Source organism: Glycine max, chromosome 3 (genome assembly GCF_000004515.6).
Source record: "Glycine max cultivar Williams 82 chromosome 3, Glycine_max_v4.0, whole genome shotgun sequence".
NCBI lineage: Eukaryota > Viridiplantae > Streptophyta > Magnoliopsida > Fabales > Fabaceae > Glycine > Glycine max.
This window is the reverse complement of record NC_016090.4, coordinates 42125464-42138610: the sequence shown is the minus strand read 5'-3', so window position 1 is coordinate 42138610 and position 13147 is coordinate 42125464. Positions and strand designations below refer to the sequence as shown.

At 31.7% G+C, this 13147-nt stretch overlaps 1 protein-coding gene across 1 annotated transcript; it reads left to right on the top strand.

The window, feature by feature from the left end:
- Positions 1 to 71: 71 nt before the first annotated feature.
- Positions 72 to 1137, top strand: LOC100793187 (NDR1/HIN1-like protein 10). Its single transcript, XM_003521442.5, has one exon. The coding sequence runs from the start codon at positions 179 to 181 to the stop codon at positions 842 to 844; it is 666 nt and encodes a 221-aa protein (XP_003521490.1). The 5' UTR covers positions 72 to 178; the 3' UTR covers positions 845 to 1137.
- Positions 1138 to 13147: the final 12010 nt, after the last annotated feature.

Genomic DNA, 13147 nt, shown 5'->3' with positions numbered 1-13147 from the left:
TGTAGATTATCACGCGCTTTTTCTAACTCCCCTACCCCAGAGTTGGCTATAAAACCAAACCCACAGACACAAGGAGCTTCAAGTCTTGTTCCATTGATTCCATCTCTCACATCATTTCCCACTCTCGCGTTTCCTTTATCATATTTATATTCTTTGGTTATTCAATTCATATTACGCCATGTCCCAGTTGAACGGAGCCTACTACGGCCCCTCCATCCCGCCGCCGAAAACTTCCTACCACCGTCCTGGGCGCGGCGGAGGCCTCGGCTGCTGCTGCGGGTGCCTCTTCAGCCTCATCTTCAAGCTCATCCTAACCGTGATCATCATCATTGGCATCGCCGTGTTCCTTTTCTGGCTCATAGTCCGTCCCAACGTGGTGAAATTCCACGTCACCGAGGCCACCCTGACGCAGTTCAACTACACCCCCAACAACACGCTCCACTACGACCTCGCCCTCAACATCACGGTCCGAAACCCCAACAAGAGGCTCGGAATCTACTACGACCGCATCGAGGCGCGTGCAATGTTCCACGACGCGAGGTTTGATTCCCAGTTCCCGGAACCATTCTACCAGGGCCACAAGAGCACCAACGTGCTGAACCCGGTGTTTAAGGGTCAGCAATTGGTGCCACTCAACGCTGACCAATCCGCGGAACTGAAGAAGGAGAACGCCACTGGGGTGTACGAGATCGATGTGAAGATGTACCTTAGGGTCAGGTTCAAGTTGGGTGTCTTCAAGACCAAGACGCTTAAGCCCAAAGTATCATGCGACTTACGTGTTCCTTTGAAAGGAAGCGCCGGTGCTGGTGTCTTTCAGACCACCAAGTGCGACTGGGATCGCTGATGGATTCGGATTCACCCGACCCGACCCGACCCGGTTCTGCTTTCACGTCATTTCTCCCTTTTCTTATTTCTTTATTGGTTAGTTTTGGACATAGTCGTCGTACTCCTTGTCCTTCAGGGTTACTGTTCAGAGATATGATTATTTTATTATACCGCATGTATGTATGCATGCATCATCTACCTTGACTACTGTATTCCCTTCTGTGGACGGGATTTTTGCTGTATTATTTATATCACACATTCACACTTGTTATTTGTTGATAAATAAATTTCATTTTCATTCCGCTTCTTCAATACCCTTGTAACTTGTTCCGTTTCTCAAGTTGCCAGCTTGCGACGTAATATAAATTTACCTCCTGATTACGCGTGCTCAAACAGAAAACGTAATGCAGTAAATGAAGAAAGAAAACTTATATTTATATAAAATATTCATTAACTTTATCAATCAGTTCGTTCGTTGCTAATAAATCAGTTTTTTTTTTCATTTATATTTCCTTTCAATCAGTTCTTTTTCACTCAACATGTACAGAGATAACATAATATTATTAGGTTTACTCTTCTAAAAAAAAGGCATGGCTTACTAACACGGAGATTATGACAGAAAGTAAGACTTTTAAATATATATTGGAAAACGACCCATTACATAACTTTTTACTGTGAAAAATTAAAAAATATGTGTAATAGTTAATATAATTTTTAAACAATAAAGGGAGAATTAATATACAGTTCTACTATTCTCTATAATATAACTCAAAATCAAATGACTTTTCTACGCCATATCAACTCTGTTTCTTTTATCCCTAGTTTTTCTTGCATATATAGGGTAATAACGTTGACTGTTTCAGCATTTGGAGGGCCTTCTTGTTTATGTTATGCATATGTAACTGTTTTGTAGTGCTGCTGGGATAAAAAGGAAGCCAAATCAACTATTCACAAACCACCTACGAAGCCCAAGGGATTTATCAGTTGACATAAGTCACATAACTGATAGATAATGAAGCATACCTGTCAGATAAATCCAAATTCTGTACCTTATAAAATCTTCAACTGGGTCATCTAGTGTATCGACATTAACTTTTTTAATAGATGATTCAGTTATAACAAAGCATATAGATGAACAAATAAGGATCAATATTTCTACCATCCTCAACTCTTTTCTCAATTCCTTTAATTTATTTAATTTAAATAAATTATTTGTGCACGTTAAGAATACTTTCAGAAATAAAACAAATATCAAGAATTATATTACGGATTGCAGATATATATCAATATATACAACTAATTAAACAAGTCAAGAACAGAAAATTAGAACCACATTAGTCAAAAACTAACCTCTATACTTTCAGATGCTGTCAGTCTTGATCATATTCTCTCCTTAACTATAGCTTGCTGCAGCTACCTCTGAGTAATATTAACCCAGAAACAACCTCTTCTGAACCTAGTTCAACTTTTACTCCACATGATGCAGCTTGAGGACCAAAATGAACTAGAAATTCTCTTGGAAAAGAATTACCAGTTATAGGAAGTAGATCAACCAGCAGCATGTCCATCAAATTACCAGTTATCTCTATGCTCATGGAAAAGAATTGTGAACATGAAATTTGGTCGGGCCAAGTTTAGTGATTGCAGCAATGCTTGTTAAGGCAAGCATGAGAACTGATATATATGTTAATTGGGCTTTTTAAATCCAGAGATATATTTGTTCCAAACCTGGGAAATCCATTAAAAGGTCATTTCTGCATTGTCTTTATTGAAAAATAACTACAATGTTTGAAGGAACTAGGACAATAAAAGCTAATGTTTCAATAAAAACAAATTTAAAGATGAAACATACTAGGCAGAGGTAGCAGTAATGCGTGAATCCTCTTCAAACTTATTAACAAAGGATGCCACTACATCTGGAACTTGCTTGGACCCAAATCATATTCATATTCTTCAAGCTGCTTAGTTGATATTTTCCCTCTAATTAAACTCTCCAAGGGAGCATATAGTTGATAACTGATATGCATAGGTATATTTTGTGACCAATTCATATAAAAATTATTGGATTTCTTTGTTTTTATTGTTTCTTTTTATAAAAATAATTAGAATTTTAACATCATTCAAATCTTTGGTCAGTAGGTATGTTTAAATTGATGAATATTATATTGGTCGCAGAAACATAGAGTAAAACTTAGAAGAGAGATTGAAGATATAAAGATTCTCGTTCAACGTGCCATACACACTCAATACGATCCAATCGCTCAACAAATAATACTCGCTTAACACAAAGGAGTCACATGGAGAAGCCTGATTAGACGCACTTAGCGCGAGTCGCACGCTAAGTGTGTGACCACCGACTCACTCACTCAGCGTGGTGGTCACGCTCAGCGTGAGGTTGGTAAAATCTAAACTAACTGCGCCTATAAAAAGAAGAGAAAGGATAGAAAAAATATACCGAATATCCACAAAATGAGAGCTTCTCATAGAGAGCAAATGTTAGGATTTGTAAAGGAATATGGAAATCAATCATTAGGAGTCATTCATTTCTCATCTTCATTCTTCTTCTCTTCTATCACCCTCTCGCAATCGTAAAGTCTCTCATGACAATGAGAGAATAAACTCTCCATTGTTGGAGTCTAGTAATCAAACGCTTATGATGTAATTTTTCCTATTATCCATTTAATATTATTTCTATTTCATTGTCCCCTTTTGTGCTTAATTTCATTTACTATGACTTGTTCATCCATATTTATGTGTTTTAGGATTTAGGTATAGAAAAATATTTATCTCCTAATAAGTGAGAAAGAACATCTAAATAATTTATATCTTTTACCTCTCTTGCTCCCTAAGATTCACGATTATTGTTATGATCATATCTGAACACGGGCATTCAATCTACTCCTTTCTCCTAGCTTGTAAGTGAAATAAACCAAGAACAGTCAACAACTACAGTAAGGCATGCATGTACAAGTGGTGATCAGAAAAATACGATTGGTACTTCGTTATGTGCGTAGCATGTCTGCAAGCAGGGATCTATTGTCTCCTCAATCTTAATTAGCATGGCCATTTCCCTCTCTCACCGCTCCACCTCTTATTCTAGTGCTTAATTTTCTAATTATATGGGAAACAAAATATCGGCCGGGTTTCGTGAATTCCAACAAAATTGAAATTATCACTGTGTGGGGTGGGATGGACATCATTTAATTTCTGTGAGATTTCAGCATATAACACGAAGTTTTCATTTGACCTTTTATATAAAAATTGTGTAAGGAAAGACCCATTCCTGTCCGTATGCGTGTACCTTTTCCATTTGTGTTTTCAGGCTGTGAAACTTCTCCATCAATAACATATGCACCGGACGCGGCGGCGGCTCACCATGATGACTGAGAAACGATAATCATTTCTCTTATTGTTTGACGTAATTTTCTGGAATTGTACGTGTTGAGTGAGAAGTGATAAACATTTATTTTATTGTTTGACGTGAAATTATTGCAATTCTTGTTTTTCAATGTCTCAAACTGATAAATCATAATTTAATTGATATTTATGAGTTTTTATGTTATTTTATGTATTTTTTTGATAAAATTTTAATTTGAATATTAGTTTTTATCTTACAAGAATACAATCGATCTATCAAGTGAAAAAATTAAAAAATATATATATATAATTTCATGAAGATCGACTGTTATTTTTAATTGGCAACGATCGTGACACAATGACAATGATCATAATCAACCAGAAAGATCATGATCAACCCTAAAAACCCTCGTCATTTCACAACATCTCAAACTTCAGCGTTACGATTTCGACAACGATCATGGTAGATATTAATTACTATGTAGTGAACATAATTAAGGAAAATTATCTTTAAGCGTATCATTAAAATAATTATCTTTAAGAATTTAATCATAATATTTATCTATAGTACACATAATTAAATTAATTATTTTAAAGATCATATTAAAATATCTATACTTGTAGTGTGATTAATTAAAATAATTATTTTTAGAAATCGTATTAGAATATTTATTTATAATGTGTCTAATTAAAGTAGTTATCTTTAGAAGTCTATAAATAATAAAAAGGTGGAGTCTTTACTTTATGGATTCGAAATTCATTAGACATTTTATGAACAATGAGAGCTTGAGGTGAGTTGCACCAAAAACAATTGGGGTCTGAATCTATAAGGATTTTCAATCTCTTTTATTTCTAACGCAATATGATATGTTGTTTAGTTATTTCATGGCCGTGATTGGTTTAACCCCTTAATTAGAACTAGGATTGTGATGTAGTTGTGTTCATGTTATCTAATTTTTCTTTTTAATAAAGTTAGTTAATATTATTCAGTTAATTGTATCTTTTTATCGCTTTCACTTCTATATTAGAATTGATCACTTTAATGATTAACTAATTGTGTATTAGTAACAATCTTCTTGTAATTAACTAAGTTATAAAATGATAGGATGCATAAAATTTACATGACCAAACTCACGACATGAATCATTTTTTTTATAAATTTCTTTGTTATTCATCTTTAATGATCAATGCAAGATTGAATTACGGAAAATAATATTCTCAAACCTTGATCATGAAATAGCACAAAAATTTCCATAAAATATAACTCAAATTATAATTTATCACACAGATTACAATTGTTTTTCTTTTCTCCTATTACTCAGGAGTATTTTTTTCCAAATAATGCAAGAATAAAGAACCCCACTCTTTATCTTACGGTACCCTTCCTTACCATGAAAGACAACTTTACGAAGGAATCCATCCTATTCTCAAAAATGCTCCTTTAGCTTAAAATCATTCTAAACATATATCTCAATTTATTTAAAATCATTCTAAACATCCATACTCTGTTCTTGCCATTAAACAGTTTAAAAAAAAATCAATGAGTACGAGAAATAAATAATAATGATAAACAATGAGCACCCCACCGTTGTGGAAGTTATGTCAATCGAATAGGGATCTCGTGTTAATTAATTAATTTTCAACTACTAAACTAAGCTTTCCTTTTGAAACTACGAGGACCAAACCCGAACCTCTCATTCTCCAAATCATATTCAATGTAGAAATTCTGCTGTTGATAATTCCCCAAGATGATGGCCGGGCCTGAGGTTATCGCCGGACCGATACCTCCGTTGGAGACAACGGTCAAACACACGACCTCGGAATCTCTGACCAACGAGAAATAATTGACCAGCGGTTGCGTCATTTGGGCGCCGCCTTTGAACTGAAAAGTCAACTCGGGGAAAGTGACGGTCTTGAAGCCAGTGATATCAAAACAGGGGCTCAATCCAGATTGGGCCTCAGCGTCCTGGAATAATTCTTATCCATCTGCTTCACAAACTCTTGTGCCACCAAATTACAAACGGGCCTTTCCATGAACGTGAAGGTGGATCCAGTGTCAACGATGGTGCCGCCGTTACCGTCAACAATGACCTTGCGAAGAGTGAGATAGTAGTACTCTTTGAACGCCGGGTTGTTAGTTGATGGATTGGAGCCATTGAATGAAGGGACACTTGGTGTACTCAAGATAGAGATAGAATAGAATGGAACGAATGAACGAATGAAGGTGTTCATTAACTATGTTTCCGTCAACGGCAACGCAACGGTGGAATTTCAGTTTTGACGCCGCACTCTGTACGTGGACTCAACTCAACTGCTGACAGCCTGACATGTTTTAGATAAGATTAATCTAAAACAGAAAGTAACAGGCATGCTGCCTCCTTTGAACAAATACATTGACATTCCTGTCTCTACCACCGCTTAATTTGGGATGAACTTTCATTTGCAGCATGCAATAAGGAGTATACAGCAGCCTCAGAGAATTATTAATCCAACTTATTTCTCAGCTTTTCATAAATTATTAGAAAATATGGAAACAATGAGTCCAACATGAAATATTATATTACTAATGAGAAAGCTAAAAAAGAGAGTATCAGTACTTCTATCAGTAGAAGCATTACCCAGCCAGATATATTCATTCATGAATGATGAAGCATCTATGCATAATATACGATTTGGCAGCACCAATATAAATTAAATGATGTTCATTGGATTATATTTCTAACTTATGAAGGGAAGAAGGTGGTGACAAATGATCCTAAGTCCTAAAATGTTAAACACAGACACTATGCTAAGTTAATTACTTGGACTTTTTAAGAGAGATATTCTTTCGTGTGGAGGATTGACGATGAGGCTTAGATGGAGCAAAACTTATAACACAAAGCCTCTATCTCTGCAATATATATGCTTAATTAGGAATGCTTGCTTGTCAAGACAAATCCTATTTTGGATAGAAGAGGGAGTACGGGACACCTATATTGTTCTCGTTGGACTTTAACTTCTTTCTAGAAAATATCAACTTAGGCAAAAAAAAATAAAAAAATAGGATGTTGGAAACCGGCGGGAGACTAGACACAGGAGAATGTCAAGGCTGAGCATACTCTTAGTCTTAGATGATGTATTAAAAAACTTTGTTTTAAACTTTTCTTTTTTAATAATAATAATAAAGGTGTTGCTGTTGTGATCGTGAAATTCAGAATGATAAAATAAGGGTAGACATACATGGGTTCATGGAGACTCGATAACTTGAGAATTCTGATCCGATTTATACTTTAAAATTACAATTTTGATCAAATTAGTTCGGATATATAGGATTTAATAACGTAGAACTTCAATAGTTGAATATATATATTATTTTAGAAAAAAAAATGTTATGTAATTTTATATTATATGAGTAATTTTATAATTCAATTCATTTTTATTTATTATCACTTCCTATTTTATCTTTATTTGACATGTTTTTATTTATTTATTTATTTTATCTCAATAAGTGCTTAATAAATTCAAAGACAAATTTTATCATATAATTATATGTTCAATTATATTATATGATAGTGGATGTAGGACTTTAAAGGAATAACATAAGAATAAAGTGAGAGTTATAAAAATGAGAATGTTAAGATAAACTAGCAATCATAATAAAAGATAAAAGGAAAAATGAAGTTATATAAGAAAAAATTCATGTAACACTTATTGAGAAAAGGATGACAGAAAATCAATTAAAATAATATGAACATATACAAAGGTCACAAGAGGTATCAATTAGAATATTGAATTGTATAATTTTAAGTCTAGAAAAAAATGAAAGAGGAGAACTCAAAAAAAACATTGGAGTAAAATAAATCATCAAGGGAGACATAAAACTTAATAATATTTTGAAACTTTAAATTTAAATGTATCAAATGATATTATATGTTCATATAGTCAATTTTACTTAGAGAGATAAATTTTTGTTGTTGCTATATATTTATTCATCAGGTTGGCTCAAACCAACTATAATGTGACTAGATTGACTCAATTTGAAATATAAAAAAATTTATTTGACTCAAATTGATTAACAATAATAAGTTTGAATCTAAGTGTTTTTTTAACTTACTCAATTGATGACAAAATAGAAGAGAAAAATGTTTGATAAATAATGATAATGCTATCAACACCTAGAGATATATGAAAAAAAAATGAAATATTGATTGAATATTTAAAATATATGAATGTTTGTATATTATTACACAATAAACAATAAATAATTAGGTGAAACAAATCAAATTGTCAGATATAGCATTGTAGGCTAGGACAAGGGAAGTAAAGACACGTACTCCTTCACATGCACATGGTAAAGCAAACCAATCATCTTTCCACTCTTTCATCTGACCTTTCTTTATGCCTTGATGGTTGACTTATACTGGTTCTTCGGATCTGATCTGTTTGAAATATAGTATTTCTTTTCTATGCCACGCAGAGGGATTTAGATTATTAGGGACAACTTTACTATCATTTCTTAAATGACTTTTATATCTCTTGGCTCCCCAAGATTCACGGTTATTGTTACGATCGTATGTGAACACGTGCATTCAATCTACACCTTTCTCCTACCTTGTAAGTGAAATAAACCAAGAACAAACAACAATTATACAACAGCAAGGCATATATGTACAAGTGGTGATCAGAACAAACACGATTGGTACTTCGTTATGTAGCATATGCTTTCATGTAGGGATCTCTTGTCTCCTCAATCTTAATTAGCGTGGCCGTCTCCTCCCCTCACCGCTCCACCCTTCTGTTTAGATGGGGATCAATATCGGGTTCGTTAATTCCAACGAAAATCTAATTATCAGTGTCAGGTGTATGGGAATCGATGGATATCATTTCTGTGAGATTTCCGCATTATTCTATAACGTGAACTTGAATTTTGTATCTTACGCGTATAACATGAAGTTTTAGTTTGACCTCTTTATATAAAAATTGTGTAAGGAATGACCCATTCTTATCTGCTTGCGTGTACCTGTGAAACTCCTCCATCAATGACATGCACCAGATGCGACTCACCATGTTACTATAACCAATACCATGTTTGGTTTCACGATTAATGTTAAATAAATATTTGTTTTATAATTTAAAATGTATAAATATATATTACTTATATTAATTCTATTTTATAAAATAAAATATTTATTTTAAAATTTGTTACCTAAAATCAAATTTTTTATTTTTTAAGATTTTATTTTAATGCATCAATATAATTTATTAAGTTTGTTTTGGTACGTGTAAGGTTTCTGATGGTTAGATTTTTATTTTTGCATAGGAGGGTGTTTGCCTATATATATATCTCTCTTTCCTTTTCTTGAACATTAATCTCATTTCTTTTTTTTAATTTTTTTTTTCCTTTTCTTATAAAAAATTATTTTTAACAGTAAGAACATTTTTGGGAGAGGAATGTAATCAGATTGTGTGAACTTTTTTTTTTTTTTGCTTATTGTATGATATAATATATTGTTAGATTCATAAACTATCAATTAAAGTTATATTGTTATTGTTATTTTGTTATTTACTTTAAAACTTTACTTTTTATTTATTTATTTATTTTAATTTTCTAACAGGTTTCACAATTAATTTTCTGGAATTTTGTTGAGTGAGAAGCGATAAACATTTCTTTAACTGTTAGACATGAAATTATTGCCTCGATTTTATTCCTCTCTAACACCGTTCTAGACATTACGTCAAAAGATTTCAATTATGTATGTACTCATAATATGCGTAGGTATATATAAAAGAAAAAGGAAAATACTGATACATACAATATAGTTTTTGTAAAGAGTTTAATTGTCATGTATGTTTTTTATGAGCTTAATTCCCATATATGGTTAATATAAAAAAATTATATTATCAATCGAAGATAACTTTAGTAATAATTTTTAAGATAATTATTATAAATTTGGAAAACTTAATTATGATAATATATAATTGAATGATAGCATAAAAAAACTTTTATCTTACATTTTTTATCATTACAATTCCCATCAAATTTTATTTTACATTTTTTTAAATTTTTAAGTAAGATTTATTTTAAAAAATAATATTGGTCCACGTTTTCAATTTACGCATTGCGTTTTTTCCTATAGTAGCAAATAGCATTGCTAAAAGAAAATTGATCATTTCACAAGATGACTAGATGAGCGTAAAAAATGTATATTATTGAAGAATTATATATATAAAAAAAAATATAATAGAAAGACCCAATGTTAGCAAGGAAAAAGCTAATCAATTTTTCTTCTTTATTTTCGCATTTGCTACCTAGCTAGACTGAACAACGCACACACCTTGTTTCAAGCCCCTCAATTGAATACTATATTGAACTGAACAAAAAGGGAATTCGTGAATTTAAATCGATACGCAGACAAATAAATACAATCCCATTCATATATGCACCATTTCGCTCTCACACTTTTAGTGCATTAGCTAATATATAGGTGGTGGTCCAATAAAACCTACAATGCACTGAGCATCAATGTGACAATGTGTGCCACTTTGGTCAATCTTTGTGCATATTCCAACCTTTTATGAAAGTTATGCGCTGTTCAGATCTTTTATCTTATTTAATGATGTCATATCTATTTTCACAAACCAAAAATAATTTTCCTTTTTACTATATCCCTCTCCATTTTACCATCTACCATGCATGGATCCATGTGTAAGAAAATTGAAAGAAAACAAATAGCCTTTCAAGTGGTCCTAATTTTTATTGTCTCGACTGATCTTGATAGTCAGAGTTTTCATCTTTTCCCCATTTCATTCCAGTCACTGCCATGTTCCAATGCAATGGGATAGGATTGTTCGTAACCAAAAACAAAAGGGATAGGATTTTGGTTTATTATTGAGAATTTTAGGTCTTTATTGGATAACGGGTAGTTTGGAATTTGGGGATCTGTTTCAAATAATACTGTCCGTTTTTGTATTCAGTCATCTAATTTTGATAGAGGTATATTTTTATATTCATTTTTATTTTCTCATTGTATTACTCATTTTATCTTACGTATATCTCTCTCTTCTTCTTTTTTTCTTATTTACAAATAAATTTTATAATTTTATTGTAGAAATATCATTTGTCAATTCAATATATGTACCAATTTATTTTCATTAGTAAAATAAAGAATTTAACTCTATTAAACTTGGTCACTAAAAGGAAAATTATTTAATTAAAACCATTTATTAAAAGATTAACAAGTAAAATTATGATAAAAATACTTATATGCATAATAGCTCACCCAGTTGTTAAATTTAGCTCTCTTGTTTTTTCAATTAACAACGAATGATTTTGCATTTTTTATTGAAAGGATTTTAAGAAAAAAATGTTCCTATAAATTAAAATGTGCAATTTATAGAATTCTAAAATAATAATTAAATTAAGAGAGAATAAATTTTAGAGTTTAATTAATAACTTGGCACGAACAATGTAAAACCAAACAAAAGTTATTGTTAGTATGATTTTTTAAAATAACTATTATAAAAATTAATACACTTACCATATACGTATATAATTAAATGATAATATAAAATTTGTTTATACTATTAACACACACAGACTATTTACTCTAGATTTTTAGAGTTTACATAGAATAGAATTTGGTGTACATGTATCATAAATTTATTAATTGTTAATTTTTTGAATTATTATTTATAAATTTATATTGGAAAAAAACTACAATTTTATATTTTAATTTCTAAAAATGTATACTTTATTCTAAGATGAGTTAAATTCAAAAACATTATAAGTAAAATAAGTGCTATTGACTAATTAATTGCGTGAGGATTGAGAAAAGTTACCAAAAAAGCTCTTATTATGAATTAGTAATTTATCTTCTTTTATTAAATTATAATTTATTTATAAAAAAATGATTATTTTATTTTAAAAAGTAGCATCTATCTCTTTAATTATATTTTCATATATGTCCATTTTATTTTTTATTTTAAAATTTATGCATTTACAGTTACTTATACTTATATTGATTTTGAAAAATAGCTAAACCTAAGAAAAAAACACTTGTAGTTATCGAAAAACAAAACACTTAATACTATAAACAGAACTTATTAGTGAAAGGAAAAGGTCATAAGACGAATGTCAAATCACCGGGTTCTCTTTTGAAACCGGCAATATAAATGTTAGGATGATTAAATTGTTATTAAACTATTATAAAAGAAATAAGAAGTCTTGAACCTTTTGTTTTCCTCTATAGATTGAACTTAGAAGAAGAAAATCACACAAACTCGCGAAGAAATTAACAACCCGTGATATATGCAACTAGCAGTGGAAAGTGTAGTTAGCAGGACTTGGAGAATAGTTACAAAGAGCCAACAGCCAAGTATCAATTTGGTTGCTAACCTGTAAATATAATTAAGTCTCACAAGTTCAATTTAGAACTCATTACAGTCCAAATAGATGCCTACGGCGCTTGCCCAAATTATGAGTCTCATCACAAGATCTCAAAATGAAAAATTAAGTATTTTAATTAGTAGTTCAAGACGAATATAGGCTTGGTGATGTAGGGAAAACAAATCGAGAATAACTTAAGCTGCTGTTTATAAAGAAAAAACTGCATGCGGATTAGTTGGATTGCTCACATGCTATTGGCACAGAGAAAGAGTCTTGAGCAACCTAACTCCAATTATGGCATGGTGTTTAACTTTTACTCTGTCGGTGATCAACCACAAATAATATTGTTGCTTTTGCATATTTGTACGAAATAGTAGCAAGCAAGGCTCCTTCTCGGTGTACTAGAAGACAAACAAAAACCGCAAATAATGCAAGAATAAAGAACCCTACGCTTTATCTTACGGAACCCTCCCTTTCCATGATATGAAAGACAATTTTACCAAGGAATCCATCCCATTGTCAAAAATGCTCCTTTAGCTAAAACTCACACATGAAACCCAATAACGCTTAGCATCAACCATCTCCTTCATACACACTTGA

Coding starts and splice junctions, on each gene's coding strand:
- LOC100793187 (XM_003521442.5), top strand. CDS start 179: ATGTCCCAGTTGAACGGAGCCTACTACGGCCCCTCCATCCCGCCGCCG.